This window comes from Xiphophorus maculatus, chromosome 7, assembly GCF_002775205.1.
Source record: "Xiphophorus maculatus strain JP 163 A chromosome 7, X_maculatus-5.0-male, whole genome shotgun sequence".
In the NCBI taxonomy this organism is placed as follows: Eukaryota; Metazoa; Chordata; class Actinopteri; order Cyprinodontiformes; family Poeciliidae; genus Xiphophorus; species Xiphophorus maculatus.
The window spans coordinates 29,861,411-29,877,673 of NC_036449.1; the positions used below are offsets into that span (position 1 = coordinate 29,861,411).

Consider the following 16,263-nt stretch of genomic DNA (forward strand, 5'->3'; position numbering starts at 1 on the left):
CGGAACGGTTATTTCTCCAGGTCCGTTTGGGTCAGACGGGACCGCTTGGTTTTACAAAGATGCATAAGAAAGAAAAGCAGATGTACAGAGCAATTTATTCTCATTCAGTTAACACTTTAAAGCTTTTCACTTAAATACTGAGCGACTGTGGCTCTTTGGTAGAGTAGTCGTCTTGCGATCGGAAGGTCGTAGGTTCGATTCCAGCTTCCTCCTGCCACATGTCGATGTGCCTCTGGGCAAGGCACTTAACCCCAAATTGCCTACCAATTGCCTGCGTGTCGGTGTATAAATGTGTGTGTGTTTGTGACTGGGTGAATGTGTCTCTAGTGTAAAGTGCTTTGAGTGGTCAAAATGGGTTATATAAGTTCAGTCCGTTTACGGAATAATGATGTAATGCTGGGTCAGAATAATGAGCTAATCTCCCAGATTAAATATTAGGGTTACTTTAACGGTGAACATATCTCTGATGACAGTTTTTAGACTTCTTTGATTCTTTGAATTCAGATTAAATCTCCCTCCAGCCAACAGTAGCAAGTACTGCTAGCTAAAAAAATATTTGCTAATCATTAGCATTGGTTCTTCTAACGCTAAAGTGTTAAATTGATATAGTATTTAGTGAAAGGTAATGCTTAAGAACCAAGTCTAAAAAGTGCAATTTAATTTTGAAATTATACTTCAAATTTTCTACAAATTTATAAATATTGTACTTGTGTTTAAGGCTTGTCTCTACTGTCTGTGTTTTATTTTGTTGCTGTACTTTTATAGTGGGTAAAAAAAGGAAAGAGAACCGCTGTGTTAAAAAGTCTTCACCCCCTTCAAAATAAGAGTGAAAATAAACTCTACCTACTCAAAGGATTCTTAAGTCAAACCAAAACTTCAACACAAATTACTCAACTAAAAGTTTAGTACTTATAGGAAAAAGTTAAGCTGGGGAAGCTAAATGCGCTAACGCGCTAAGACTGCTTCACAATCATGAACTGTCTGTGCTGACCTCACGTAAAATCCCAATAAAATACCAAGTTAAGGTTGGAAAGTGATGAAAAGTTCAGACTGTGTGAATACCTGCATGCACATGAGCAAACTTTCAGAAATACAACATAATTATTGATTTTATTGTTTTTTTATGGCTACAGACGAAATAAAACAGCTTCAGCTCTCAGAGTCCAACCATGTGTGAAACAAAAGTTTCCAAATCAACTTTCTTTTATCAAAAACTCCTGCTAGGAAGTAATTTCCCCCCGGGGTGGATTCATTTCCTCCCTAGCAGGCCCTGCGGTTCAGTTTCAGCGCAGAAGGCAAGCAGCAGAGAATAAAGTACAAACTGGATACATTTAGTAAAAATTCAATAAATTACACGTTTGGCTCGTCAGTGTCTGAATGGACCGTTGAAGAGGCAAGAGAACAGCTTAAATGGAAATCTGGAATCATTAAAATCCCTGAAATTCCAGGAAAAACGTCTTGTTTTTTCAAACCTTCAATTAAAAAGCTTTTTAATTTTGAAGGCTGTCATCAGAACCCTGCCGAGGAGACATTTATTCTGAGGTCGAAACGTCTGCAGGAGTCATGAATTTGACGACAATGAGGTCATGATGGAGGTATCGATGCTGGCGGTTTGTTTTGGAGCGTCTTCGTTTCGGGGGAAGGTTGCCGCTTGTTTAGCTCAGGGATTATCTCGACTTATTTAGCCGCAGTGAATGTGCCGCTAAATGCAATCAGGGACTTTGGGAGGGCAATCAGGAGCTGCTCGAAACCGGGGCATCTTTAACCACCATTAAAGATTTGGTTAGGGCTGATGGTCACAAGGTGACCGCCCCACACACACACACACACACACGCCCACACACACACACACACACACACACACACACACACTCCTAAAAGAGGGATGCGGTTAATTTGGACAAAGGTTTTCCACCCCTGTGGTTTGGTCTCATTCGCGCTCCCTCCCCCTCCAGCTGAAAGTCAGTGACAGCTAATTACCAGCAGCAGAAGAAGAAAGAGGAGGAGAGGAAGCACTTGGACTGTTTTTCCCTCCAGGAAGCTTTTGGTAAAAATGTTAAGTTTTATTTCTGAAACAGATTCAGGAATCAGAATCTGAATGTGTCTAAATACATTCAGACCCAAAGCTCACGTTCCCACAGCAGGCCTTGATGCTCTATTTAGATTTTCTTTGCTGATCTACATCTGTTATAACTAGATGTCTTAAAAAAATTAAAGACATCCAGAAATCCTGGAGAACCATCGATCCAGATCGCAGGAAGATCAAAAGCACAGAAAATAAAAGTATATGGTGGTGTAGTTAAATAAAACTGACGAAATAATAAAAACTGAAATGAGAAAACATTTTAACTGAAATGAAAATGGTTATTAATGGGGAAAACAATAACAAACTAAATCATTATTTCGCTTCAGAAAGAGCAGGAGCTTCTTAAAGAAACAGAGACCCAATTTCCAGAGGTTAAATTACAAAGTCAAATTTCTTTGATATTCAGCATTTTTACAGCTGAAGGCAACAGTTACTTTATAAAACAACACTGTGGGCCTGGGAGACACATAATCCCAGTTTAACTTATAGACAGTATAAATAGACAGTAACAATGAAATAAAACTTAGTGACAAACTCAAAACCTTAAAGGCTTTCTCCCTTTAGTTTCTACCCATGAGTTTGTACTTTTACTACAACAGGAGTGTAAATACGCAGTAATGGGATTTAGCCTCGTTAGCTTCGTCTGACTGGATTAGAAACCTAAAGCCTAAAGTTTCTCTCTGCCTTCTTTCTCCTCTGGTCGAGAATGAAGCTCTTTCTGTCATTAAACCCTCTGCTGTACGGCGCATGATTTCCCGCGGCTTGGACTTCACGCAGAAGTGAGGGGAGCTTCATTATCCACGCCGGGAAATTCATTCTGCTCACTGCACAGCAAGCAGCACTTCTTCCCCTCGACTGTGTGCAGCTGATAAATTCAAACAATCACACCTTCTTATCTGAACACTTGCATTCTCATTCCAGCGACACGAGAACGACTGAAAGATGCAAACTGTGAGAGGGCGACACCATCTTCCATCAGATTAGAGCGAGGCGATACGGTCCGATGCTCTTCGTCACAAACGGACGGGAATTTGGCACCAATATACCTCCATAAAGACCTCAGCTCACCTGGACTATGCAGTCAGATAATTGGGATAATACACCAATATTTATGGTGAAAATAAACTTTTTTACGTCATATTTTACTATATTTCCAGCTTGAAGTTCAGTAAATCTGGTTCTGTTTTTGTTTCCTGTTGTCCACTAGGAGGCAGTGCAGTTACTCAACATCCAACTAGTTTACAAACTAAATTAACTACAGCTGTATAGATTTAGCTAACCAAACACTTAGTTAGCTCAAAACTAAATATATTTTAACTAACTTTAGCTAACTATAATTGGCTAAACATATTTAGCTAACTAAATATATGTAGCTATATTCAATTAGCTAATCTAAATATTTAAATATTTGATCTACTCTGAGCTAGCTGAATATTTATCTATCTCAAAGGTAAATATATTAGCTAAATATATTTAAATACTAACTAAATATGTCTACTTAGATATATTAGCTAAATATATCTGCTTAGATATATTTGGCTAATATTTAATTAAATATTAGTATTTAATTGGCTGATATAACAAATCAAAAATAGCTAATTTTAAATATGACACTATCTAAAGCTGCTCCAATTAGCAAGTTTCTCAGGTACGAAGCCGCCATAAAGCAGATAAACCTGATATAATCCAGCAAATAGACAGAGCCATTTGCAGCTTTTAGACGGTGAAACTGGAGTAAGAATAATTTCTGCATCTGGTAATAAACTCCCTGTCAGTTTTTAATAATAATAAAAACACATAAAAACCATCTATAAAATGTGATATACCAGCAACCTGCAGCTCCCACAAACCTGAAATGTGTTGCATAATTTCCCCAAATTAAGTCTGGGGAGTTGAGAACAATCCATCATGTCGGCCGGATCACCAGAACCTCTGAGGCGGGCCTGGACCAGTGAAAAGCCCTGGAGCTGAAGCGACACCTGGATGCTGGGAACCGCTGACCTACATTGGATTTACATGAGGGGATTGCAAATGGAAGAGCTCATTTTGCTCCTTTTCTTTCGTCTGGGAAGGTCATCTGAAGGACTTCCTGCTAAAACATTTTCTGAAAACTGTTTAATAATCAATTCAACAGATCTGCTGCGTTTTGTTTCCGATGCTCGGATGTAAAAAAAACGAGTTGTGCAGCAGAAAGCTGGTCTGAAAACAGACAAAACCTACTCTGCTTGGAAGCCAGATTTAAATGTGTCTGTGTGCCGAAAACCAAAGTCCTATTCTGAGCTTTAGAGAACAAACTTCAAAATAAGAGCATGAATATGAACGGCTAACAGTCGACAACTAATATTTCAGCAGAGATGTCAAACTTTATTCAACTGAAAGTTTACAAAGCAGAGCTCTAGATCTATTAAAGGGTAAGCTAACTGCGTTAAATGCTTTTCCATAAACGCTAAGGTGCTAAATAAAAAATTTGCTTTGATATTAGTGAATAGTTTTCACCAAAGCCCAAAGGACACGAGTAAAACCAAAGAATAAAAAAATAGAAAGTTACTTTCAGAGAGTAATAGAAGTTAATTTGTGTTGAGCTCAAAAATTTTCCTTTTTTCACAATTACGATAATCATGAATATCTAAACATTCCTTAATGAAGACCTGAATTAGTGTCTTAATTTTTAAGCTAACATTTTCAAAGTTAGCAAAAATGCTAAATGAGAAATTAGCATCGCTATTAGCGGGCGAGAACTCGAGCAGGCTTTTTTACCAAATACTTTCTTACACTTACTGTAGAGCTGGATAGTAAATCAATAATCTATAATTGAGAGACTTGTGATCAATGTCCAGAGAAAACACTTTCAATAATTTCATTTAACTCCGATCCAGAACCGCACGGCATTCTGGGGATGATCTCAATTTGAGCACATCTAGGTTGGAGGAATCAACTCCCGCACTCTTTGGTTGCCTAGCAACGGCCTGCTGAGTAACTTTTGAGGTTTCGAGTTCCCCCACTGCGCCTCATAAAAATAAAAACAATGCTGTGGAGAGAAAACCGGCTAGAACAGGAAAGGTCACGCCACCAGTTTGACAGAATTTCAAATATTTAAAAATTTAACAATAATTATCGGAAGATATGAAACCATTATATCTATATATTCAGCCATATCGTCCTGCCAAAACTTCATCATCTGTTCCATCTCCAGTTCTTTCTCTCTGCTCAGTCAAACCAACCAAACCCTTTGAAAATCCTGTTCCCCTCCTGGCCTGTGGGGGCGCTGCACCAAGAACCACTGAAGGAAACAACACTAAAAACTCTGAAGACACTGAGAGCAACTAAATAAAAACAACAATAGAGTGGCGTCAGATTTTAGTGAGTGGAAGATTTCTCTTTGGTCTTTGAGAAACAGTCATTTCTCCTGCTAGCGCTAAGCTAGTGCGCTTGTTTTGGTTGTATTTACCCAGAATGCCCTGCGGCGTAGTCCACTTCCAGCTTTTGGAGCGGTCTCTGGTCCTCTTGGTGTTCTCGAACCGCACCAGAGTCTAATTCAACCGAACTGAGCCGAGGTTTGTAGAGTTTGATTAGCATTCAGACCTTTTCAAAAGAACCGGACTTTCTAGACAAATGGACTGGCGTTGCATTAAAGAGGAATGAAAGGTGGGAATTCACTCTTAATATGTTCAATGGGAGGATCCAGGTCTTCATTGGAGGAACTTTGAATTTCCAGGTCATGTTTGTGTTCTACCATAACCAGTTATTTTTATTCCAGATCCAGTGTCACAGGTTTCTCATCTCTTACTGTGTCATTCCCATCACTTCTGCCCTCTAGTGGTCAGCCTACATGTGGCAACCTATTGCAAATCACATCCATCCCCATCTCTAGTTTACATATTGAGTAAATTACATCCAAAGTGGACAGTTCCTGCATGGTGATGAGCTGATTTCAGTTTTCATGTGAAACTGTTCAAAAAAGAAATCAGCTGCTAACATGAAGGCTGACATCTTGATGCTCTCCTCTCAGAGCAGCTGGAATAATCAATAACTCACCGCAGACCTAATCTTTCAAAATCTAACCATCAGTTTAAAGAAGTTGGCGCCACAGAAGCTGCTCGGCGATCCTGGCGCTCCAGTTTCCCTCTGAGTGGGGATAATTGGAGGAGGAGGAGGAGGAGGAGACAGAGAGGGAGGTGCAGCAGGCAGACGGGAGGCGGACGGCAGCCCAGTCTGCGCTCAGTTCAGGGAGACGAAGCTCCGCGTTCACCTGCTCCATCTTTCAACAAGTGAAAACGTGAGAAACAGATTTCCTCCACAACAAACGGCGAAACTCATCCTGCCTCTTTCCACCTGAGTTGGAAAAACCAGAGGAACTCCAAACATTTCCGTCAAGAAGGAGAAGAAGCTTCAACTCGTTTCGGTGAGCAACTTTAGACGATCTTCAATTATTTTAGAAACGTTTTACTTCCTAGAAATGATTCCTGAATCTTAAAACTGAATGAAGTTAACATTAAACTGGTGAGATTTTAGTGTTTTACCTCCTGCGGAGTCAGAATAACAGCAGCAGGACGCCCCCCTCCTGTTAGAAACCTTAAAGTAGGAGCCAGTATGTGCGGTTTGGATGAGGAGATCCTCAGCGGATGACCTCAGACTCAGCCGGGGTTCATAGTGAGAGCCGCTCCTGGAGGACAGATGGAGTAAATTTAGAGTCTCTGGCTATTCTTATCCGGGAGGTGGCGGTCCTGAAGAGACGGGAGCGCTGCAGGAAGAGGAGACGCTCCCTCCTTTCTGTCCAGCTGTGAAATCACGTAATTAAAACTGAAGCGAGACATTATGCCCGGCCTAATTGAATGAGAAAACGCAGGTGATGACCTGCATGTAAGTCCGCCTGCTGCTTTATGAGATTTGGACGAAAGGATTCATTCTCCTTAATCACATTATCCATTTTGTAAGCACTGTGGGGATGCTATTAACTCTGCAGACTGAAAAAACAACACAGGAGTTGAGTCTGGATTTAAATAATAACCGTTTTGTTTTCTTTCCAGAACATGACATGATGTTTGGAATCTGCCGTTTTTCCTGGTGTTAATCTGGAGATTACAGCTTTCCACTGGAATATGTTCTGGATGAAACATGCATCAAAAGACTGTTTAGGATCAATTTTAATGGATTATCTCAAGATAAGATTCCACGTTTCCACAAATGAACTGCTAATTTTGTCTTACTAAAGTCTGATGAGGGAGACAATCAGGCCGGACGATGAAGTCTTCTGCCTGACAGGACGTTGTGGAAGTCCCTGCTGAGTATGCAGGACGTTGCGAGGCCTCGGATGTTTGGCTTCGCCCTGCTGTGGGGCGTGATTCTCCTACATAGCGCGTCCGTGACGGCGTGTCCCTCCAGCTGCCACTGCATGGAGAAGAACGGCTTGACGGTGGTCCAATGCATGTCTCGCAACCTAGAGAGGATCCCCGCTGACCTTCCCAGGGACACAGTCGTCCTGCTTTTGGCAGCCAACCACATCACCCACATTCCCAACCACGCCTTCAGAGAGCTGCACTACCTGCAGGAGCTGGACCTGTCCAACAACGACATCGAGACAGTGGACATGGGCGCGTTCCTGGGCGTCTCCGACAGCCTCTTGGTGCTGGATCTATCCAACAATCACATCCAGAGCGTCCCCAAGGAGGCGTTCGCCCGCCTGCGGGCCAAAATCAGCCTCTCCAACAACCCGTGGCACTGCGAGTGCACGCTGCAGGAGGTGCTGCGGGAGCTGCGGCTGGACCCGGAGACGGTCAACGAGGTGATCTGCCACACGGCGGTGCAGGAGGAGTACGCCGGCAAGCCGGTCATCCAGGTGCTGGACTCAGGGATCAACTTCTGCAACTTCCACCACAAGACGACCGACGTGGCCATGTTTGTCACCATGTTCGGCTGGTTCACCATGGTGATCGCGTACGTGATCTACTATGTCAGACACAACCAGGAGGACGCCAGGAGGCACCTGGAGTACCTCAAGTCACTGCCCAGCAACTCTCAGATCAGCAAGGACTTTGACACCATCAGTACGGTTCTTTAACAGGAGACGAGTGCGACGGCTGGAGGAAGCGTTTACATACGCCACGATGTACGCAGAGTCCTGGTAGGGTCACCACGAACCTTCACCATGGAACAAAAGCTTTTCTGATTGGATGAGTATTCCGACATTTTCTACCAGTCATAACAATGGCTCATAATTTCTGTTTGCAAACACAACATTCAAAACTACAGATTATTTTACTTGGGTTACATTAACAATCTACTTTGACTCTTGGTGGAGGGAAAAGCCAGAATCAATCTCACAACCTTTGAGTGGAGGACTTTTCCCCGAGTGGCCACAGTTTTAAAACAAATCAGTTAATACAGGCTGTTGTCACACCTGAAGGTCCAGTAGATTCTGTTAGGAACCAAAACCGAAACATCTACTCCATCTCCACCTGCCGTGGTTCTCTTTCTCTCTGCTCTGAGTCAAACCAACCAAACACAGATTACAGCAAAAGACTTGGGAAATTTATTGTAAATACAATAGATTGTTGTGTTTTAGCTAACTCCGAAAGATGCTAATGCTTTAAAAACCAACATTTTTTGATATTTATCAGCTCTTATTCTGAAATATGAGAATTCATCTCTGATTTCTAAACCAAGTTCAACTTAAACCTCTATGCCATAACAGCTGGAGAAGAAAAGCACAAAATAAGGCAGGCCTGTTAAACCTTCTCATCAGTTATGATATATTTTTACTGAACAGATTTCTGTTGATGCTTTGATGTGATTGAATCGTGAAAGTGGAGGGGAAGGCCGGAGTCTCCTGGTCGCTTTGCTGCGGCTGATTTATGCCGCAGATGTCCCAAAGTCAAGGTGAAGACGATTTTATGAGCTACGCGCTAATTTATGAAGCCGCTCCAGATGCTAGCATAAAATAGCAAAGCTTCAAATAAACTGGAGAGCTCTTAGAAAGGATGCTCCTTATGTCCCGCTGGAGCCAACAGATCATTTACAAAAGGAAAAGTTTCCAGATTTTTTATTCTTTTTAATGCACTTTGAAATCATTAAGATTTTTGGATCCCATCGTTGGGTTTAAATCCTAAACTTCTCAGAAACGTCTTTACCAGGCTGGGATTTGACTTTTTAATGCTTTAATATGTGATAATATATACGAACGCTCTCCACAGCCTTGGACGTTTCCAAATGTTTGAACCTGCTTAATTCCTGCATATCAAATATGTTGGACTTTTTGGACTTGGTGCATAAATTACAAGCAAACAGCTGCTGATCTGGACAACAGGAGGACATTATGGTTCTTTTACAGCTGCTGCACTTTATCCACCTAATACCCCATTTTTTATTTTTTTTTACTGCCAATATTCTGTGTCCTTGTAAAGATTAGCGCGCTTTGAGCTGCTGTTTTCTTTCCATAAAGTGGAAATATGTTTATTTAAACAAAAATATGATTTGGAGTCTATTGAAAAGGAAGGATTTATTTGTTGTAGCTGCAGCGATGAGCAGATGTTTGGATCTGAACTGTTAATTTTATCACATTGTAAATAAACTGATTTAGGAAAATGCCAGAAGCTGGAAATCAAAATAATGTGATTCTGGTCACCTCACCTGCTGCTTGTTTGGCTGCAGAAGTTAAAATGTTCATGTAGAGTCCAGAAATGCTTCAACATTCACTCTACGGAGGACTCATCCTGCCAAAATTAGCAATAAAAATGGAAATGAATAAATGTCTTGAAGAAATAATTAACAGTCCCTGAAGAGTGAATTTTTCCCCAAAGCGCAACACTTTCAAATATTAAAAACCATGAAAAAAACAGCAGAGAAAAAAACCGAATCAACTACAGAATTATTAGAACGAGGTTAAAATGAAAAAAGATCAAATGGAAACAATATTAAAACTATGCTAAATCAAATTCAGTAATAAAATAAAACCACAGAGAACAAGAGATTAACAAATACGTCACAGAACATGCAAATTATGTCAAAATTTCATTTTTGCTCCAGGCTTGTGGTTTTCCAAGCGAAGATCTAATTTGAAATGAAGTTAGCGCTTCAGCATTAGTAGCTAGTGCTACTATTTAGCACACTAATGCTAAAGGTTTAGCTCTGTAGCATTAGCGGGACAAATGTTTTTGATCACTGCTTCATGATCTTTGAATATAAGTTAGCGTGTTAGCATTAGCTAAATACCATGTGCTTTAGCGCACATTAGTTGCTAACGCAGAATGTTTATGATTGATGCTCTTTTCCTGGAAGGTTTTCTCTCATTTGTGGCAAACAGATTTTTATCTTAAGTCCAAATAATTCAGTTTTAGACTAATTTGTCCAAAGAATTTATTTAAATAAATTCTGATTTTTGTCTCAAATTTTGCTCCGACTTTCATGTTTTACTTGAAAAATTGTTTCCTCCTTCCATGTCATTAGTTTGAATTGTTTGGTTATATTACTGAAATATTTCAATATTGTTGAAATTGAAAGTTAAGTTAGGAAACGTTGAGTACAAATAAAAACAGAGAATATCAAAGTTGGTTTATGATTTGATGAATAAACTCCAGCTCCAAACATAAATTCAAACTAATCATCATTTTAGATATTTTTGCCACGTTTGGCCTGGGAGTAGATGTGATTTTGGTGTTTTCTGAGGCCGTATGTTGGAGTTAATTGTGAATAAGTGCCTATCCTGTGGGATTTCTGCACCGCAGCACTGTGCACTACGGCGGGCAGCCGGGTGTCTGTCTGTCCACTGCAGCCATCAGAGGCGGAAAACGTCTTTAAACGTCGATGTTTCGTGTTTTTGTGCCCTAACTGTACCTGCTGTCGTGTGCCGACCTACGCAGTCGTTTAAATAAATGCAAACTACTAATTTATGACAAATCCACACTAATTTCACTTACTGTATTCCGTCTGTCAGTCTGTGCAGTTTTAACAGAGTCATGTTACATATTTTATGTTTTTCTCTGTTAATTTGTAATTTGCTGTCTTTGGATACTTTGTTATGTATGTTATAAAGTAAATTGACGTCTTTTCAAACTTTGACTGGTCTGATTATTATCTGGGGAATGAAAGAGCTCCTTTATGTCGATCGTTTCCGTTTCCTTTGTATTCCAATAATTACTTTATTTTGTTTTTATTTTTGTGGACCAGCAAAATACAAAGTTTCACCAACACAATTCAAAGCTTGACTTTGTTTTATTTTTGCACTGGTCATCTTTTCTCACCCGTTTAGTTGGAGTCCCGTAAAGTACAATGTTAGGATTTTATTCAGTCTGATTTATGTAAACCCTTTAACAATGCTGGGCTAACATGCTAATTGCAGAGCTAACAAACATTTCATGCATTTAGTTTCCTCTTAATTTTTTCCAATAAATTACCAAATTGACTTGTTTTAAAAAAGAACAAAATTTTCCCCAGAAACTACTTAAAACACAGGATTATGACAACACTGAGGAAATTACAAACACTATGACAACTGTAATGTTCTCATAATATTATGACTTTATTCTGGTAATTTTATGAGCTTATTCTCATAATTTAATTTTTATTTTATTTTATTATTTCTTAGTAATACCCTAATATTCTGTAAAAACAAGAAACAAAGAAAAAGTAAAATACGGACAGTAAAAATAAACATAAATACAAGATCTAAATGCATTAAGGAAAATGTACATTTGAATTATTTAGTAAAACTAACATATTTACATAACAGGATGTAAACAAGCTTATATTCTGAGAGCAAATAAAAGCAAAACCTCTGAAAGAAAAGTTTGGGAAACTAAATACCAAATTAAAACATTTCAAGAAGGAATCTGAAACTTGATCATTGATCTTATTGATTTACTTTGAGTGAAAAACAGCTGAATGTTGGGAGATTTATTGAGGTTTTAACTGTCAAACATTCAGAAATTACATTTATATTTTGAGTTTGCCAAACCAGAAGAATTTTTTTAAACATTTTTTAAACATTTTAATCAAGCTAAAGATCCTTTTCCCCCCTCCCCAAGTTTCAGCTGGTTCTGCTGAGAGCTGCTGGGTCATGTCTTAAAAACGGGTCAGAACCAGGATGAATCCAAATGCAGGAAGTTTTCTCCATCCCGGATGTGCTTCAGCTGTAATTTCAGGTAGAAATGTAAAAATATATCCAGTAATCAGCCATAAAAAGCCTGGATTGCAGATGATTTCCATGCTTTTATTTCCCCAGAAGATGCAGCAAACAAACAGAGAAGCACTTTAAAAACATGAACTCTTGTTTTTTAAAACTCGTCTTCATTTTATCAGCCTCGCTCAGGCATCTCGGTTTATTCCTCACTTGTTTCCACATTATGCTTCCGGCGCGACCCCAACATGACCCCAATTTGGAGACATTTTGCTCCTTTCAGGCATTTTCTGAATGAGATTCTTTACTTTGTTATTGGAGGTTTTCATTTCTGCAAAATGCAGAAGTTTTTATATTAGACAAGCTTTTGTCTTTATCGACTGTTTCTGTTCTTATCTGAGGTATTTATTGTCTTGTTTGTTAAACCTTATAAAATAAAGTGTTTTCTTTAAGCTGGTAAACTGATTTGAACTTTTAAAACACGATGGAGGGACTAAAAAATTAGTTTTACGGGAATATACATGTTAAAGTACCAACATATGAACAGCTCATTTAGAGATTCTATTCTCTTAGACGACCTGTGAGCAACCTGTTCCCCTCCTGGCCTGTGGGGGTGCTGCACCAAGAACTACTGAAGGAAACAACATAAAAACCTCTGAAGAAGACCCTGTGAAATGTAAATAAAATGGAGTTGCGTCAGATTTTAGTGGCTGTTTTAGGCTAAAAACCAGGAGCCGTGCTAAGCTAGTGGGTTTGTTTGGGTTGTATTTACCCAGAATGCCCTGCGCTGGAGTCCACTTCGTGCTTCCTGAGCGGTCCGCTTAGTGTTCACATATGCATTGAAACCGAACCAGAGTTCACTTCCACCGAACCAAAACCGAGGTTTGTAGTTCGATTAGCGAACTACAAACCGAACCGGACTCTCTGGAGAGACGGACCGGAGTCGATCAAAGCGGCTGAAAAGGAAGAGTAAGAGTATAAAAAGAGGTTAATAAAAATATCCTTGGCACCTTTCAGACTTATTTATAAAAAGGTTTTTGAAAATTCTGCATTATTTTCTTTCCTTTTCACATTCAATTATTGAATTAAATAGTAAATTATTTGTTTTAATGCCGTAACAGAGCCGTACCTAACCTTGTACTTTCATAGATCCGGCAGCTGTTTGTATCTTTTTCAGTCTCTGACTTTATTCCACTGCTACTTTACTGATGTAGTTTTATGAACGAGGTCTTTCTAGGTGGATGGCAGGTTATGAACCTCCTAACTTGCCCTCTACGCGTTTGTGAATATCCAGAACAAACCTGAAAGTAAAAAGCCTCACAGAGGCGTTCTGCTGGCCCTGAACCAGCCGGTCCGCTGCAGATCAATAAAACACTCATTACAGGGAGCAGGGCGAGCCTGCAGAACGGCCCATTCAAAGGCCAGAGGTTCCAGCGTACAGCAGCAATTACAGCCTTTGCTCGTCTCTCTGCTGTTTGTTGCCGGGTTAGGTATTGTTCGCCGCCTTCTGCAGCTGCTTCTCTCCGCTTTTACAAATGATTCTGACACACAAATGCATCTGGTCAGCAGGTTCCAAGTCCTAAGAGTCGGAGCAGAAGCTCGACGAGCGTCGGCCTCGTTAGTCGATACCTGGGACTGCAAACTGCTCAGCTTCAGGGATTCATGGAGAACCTGGAGTCCCGTTTACGAAGGGAGAGTTTTCACTCAAATTCGACTCAAAAACATGCAGCAATAATTTGGGTTATTTAGCCTTTAATAGGAGAAAAAAAAACCGGGCTTCAATTTAAAATCATTCACAAGTTTATAAATGTCACAGTTCCACAGCTTGCTTAGTTTTCTAAACTAAATGTTTAGCTTGATAAGTAGTACTACACATGTAGTTAGCAGCTAAATATTTTGTTTGGAGTTAAATACATAGTGAGCAAACTAAATATTGACTTTGGAATTAAATGGAAAGCAAAATATCTAGCTTCCTAACTAAACAGTTAGCTTCAAACTAAATAATTGGCTGCAATTTAAATAATTATCAAGTTGAATATTTAGTTTACAAAATATTTTGCTCTGAATTAAATATTTAACTTCAAACTACAAGTTCAGAGCAAAGAATGCTGGAACCTAAAAAATTAGCGTGTTAATTATCCAGTTACTAAACAATACTTGGCTCCAAGCTAAATATTTAGTTTAAAAACTGTGACATTTATAACTGAATGAAGTGTCTTTGAAAATTGAGTTTGTTTTCTCAACCACTGGTCAAAAAGACCAAATTATTTCTGCTAATTTTTACTGCATAACTTTATGAACGGACACAGATCGCCTGCATAAAGCAAAATGCCCGTCAGATTTTACATGTTTTGCTGTTATATCCAGTCTAACTGAGCAAAAACATGCAGCTTGTTTTAAACCTCAGCCTCTCTGAGTGACGTATACGGAGGTCAGAGGAGAAAATGTAAATCTGTTCATAAATGCTAATGTTCCTCCAAGTATTAATGTGTAGGACAGCGTGTAACCCCTCTGAGCGCCTCCAGCATCGCTGCTCCTGCATGCTCAACATATTGCTGCTCAGTTCCTCCTGCAGAGCAGCAGCCAGCAGAGGTCATGACCTCCAGAGCCATTAGACATGTGGCCACGTTATCCAAAATAATGCAGAATCACCCGAAACAACCTGAGTAATCATGCTCTGGAGAAATGTTGTGACTCTTAACATTTAACAAAAATTTATAACATCAGGAGAATACAAGTCCTATAGGGTCTTTAAAGAAGTATGTACGGAATGCCAGTAGTGCTGAAATCTGTGGTTGTGCTGGGATTTGGATCAGTGCATAAAGATCGAGACAGTTCTTCGAAAAGTGTTTTAATTCGGAATAAAAACTAGAATGTAATAAATAAAACCACCTCCATTACTCCCGTCTAAGAGAAATTGTATTGTCTTTGTTATTTATTATTTCACCGTATTATACTTAAGCAATGGTGCAGCATAATGGTAATATGTTTAGACATTTTCAAGACAAAGTGCCAGTTGGAATGAATATTGCCGAGTACATATGATGTACCTAATAAATATTCACATTCCTGCTGTTTTTCAGTTTTATTGTCACTTACTGTAAATAGTTTGTCTTTAATACATAAATACAAATTTTGGTGCATGTCTAAAATTATCATAAGATAATTTCAGAAATAACCCTAACCCTACCCTCATGCCTGTGACCCGATGCAATTTTTTATTATTTTATGTCGTAATATTACTGTACGTTTCTGGCAAAAGAGAAAAACGGGGGCGTGCCGTGGTGGCGTAGCGGTTAGCGCGACCCGTATTTGGAGGCCTTGAGTCCTCGACGCGGCCGTCGCGGGTTCGACTCCCGGACCCGAAGACATTTGCCGCATGTCTTTCCCCCTCTCCTTCCCCGTTCCTGTCAGCCTGCTGTCATATAAGGGGCACTAGAGCCACAAAAAGACCCCCTGGAGGGGTAAAAAAATAAGAAAAAAAAGAGAAAAACGGAAACAGAACTGCTGCACAAACACAAACTTCAAAATAAGAGCATGAATATGAACGTCTAACTACTTGAAGACTTTACCAGTCAACCAAAATGTAAACACGGATGCCAAACCTTACTCAACTGAAAGTCTACAAAACATCGCTCAGGGAAGTTGACCTTCAAAAGCTTCAAAAGTTAGCAATAATGTTAATGCACTAAAGCTAAAGCTGAAGAATGTGAGGGAGAAAACAGTTAATAGCCAAAATTTAAGTTTAGGCTTCAGCAATTTAGCGATGAGTGAATTGCTGAAGCACAAAATGAAAAATTTATCTAGTGGAAGCTAAGTGCGCTAAAAAGAAAATCCAGATGAGCGTTTTCATGGGGAGAAGTGGTGAAAATATTTCGCCAGAATCTGTTTTGTGGTTAACATGACTGCATCTTATTGAAGCTAACTCAAACAGAAACCCAGGTTTGGGTGAAGTTTGATAAAAAGTTGCTGCTGTGGTTCAGGAAGTGGTGAAAGTTGTCACAGAGTCGGGGAACTAATTATAATGCAATTCTTTTCCACATATTGATTCCTTTCCCCGTCTACC

General features: G+C 39.6%; 1 protein-coding gene across 1 annotated transcript; it reads left to right on the top strand.

Moving 5' to 3' along the window:
* Window positions 1-6,094: 6,094 nt before the first annotated feature.
* Window positions 6,095-11,118, top strand: LOC102236480 (leucine-rich repeat-containing protein 3-like). The gene is made up of 2 exons (XM_023336557.1): window positions 6,095-6,488; window positions 7,114-11,118. Exon 2 carries the CDS (start codon window positions 7,374-7,376, stop codon window positions 8,142-8,144), a length of 771 nt encoding a protein of 256 aa, XP_023192325.1. The 5' UTR covers window positions 6,095-6,488; window positions 7,114-7,373; the 3' UTR covers window positions 8,145-11,118.
* Window positions 11,119-16,263: the final 5,145 nt, after the last annotated feature.

Bases quoted from the DNA above. Each gene is read 5' to 3' on its own strand.
- LOC102236480 (XM_023336557.1), top strand. From the start codon at position 7,374: ATGCAGGACGTTGCGAGGCCTCGGATGTTTGGCTTCGCCCTGCTGTGG.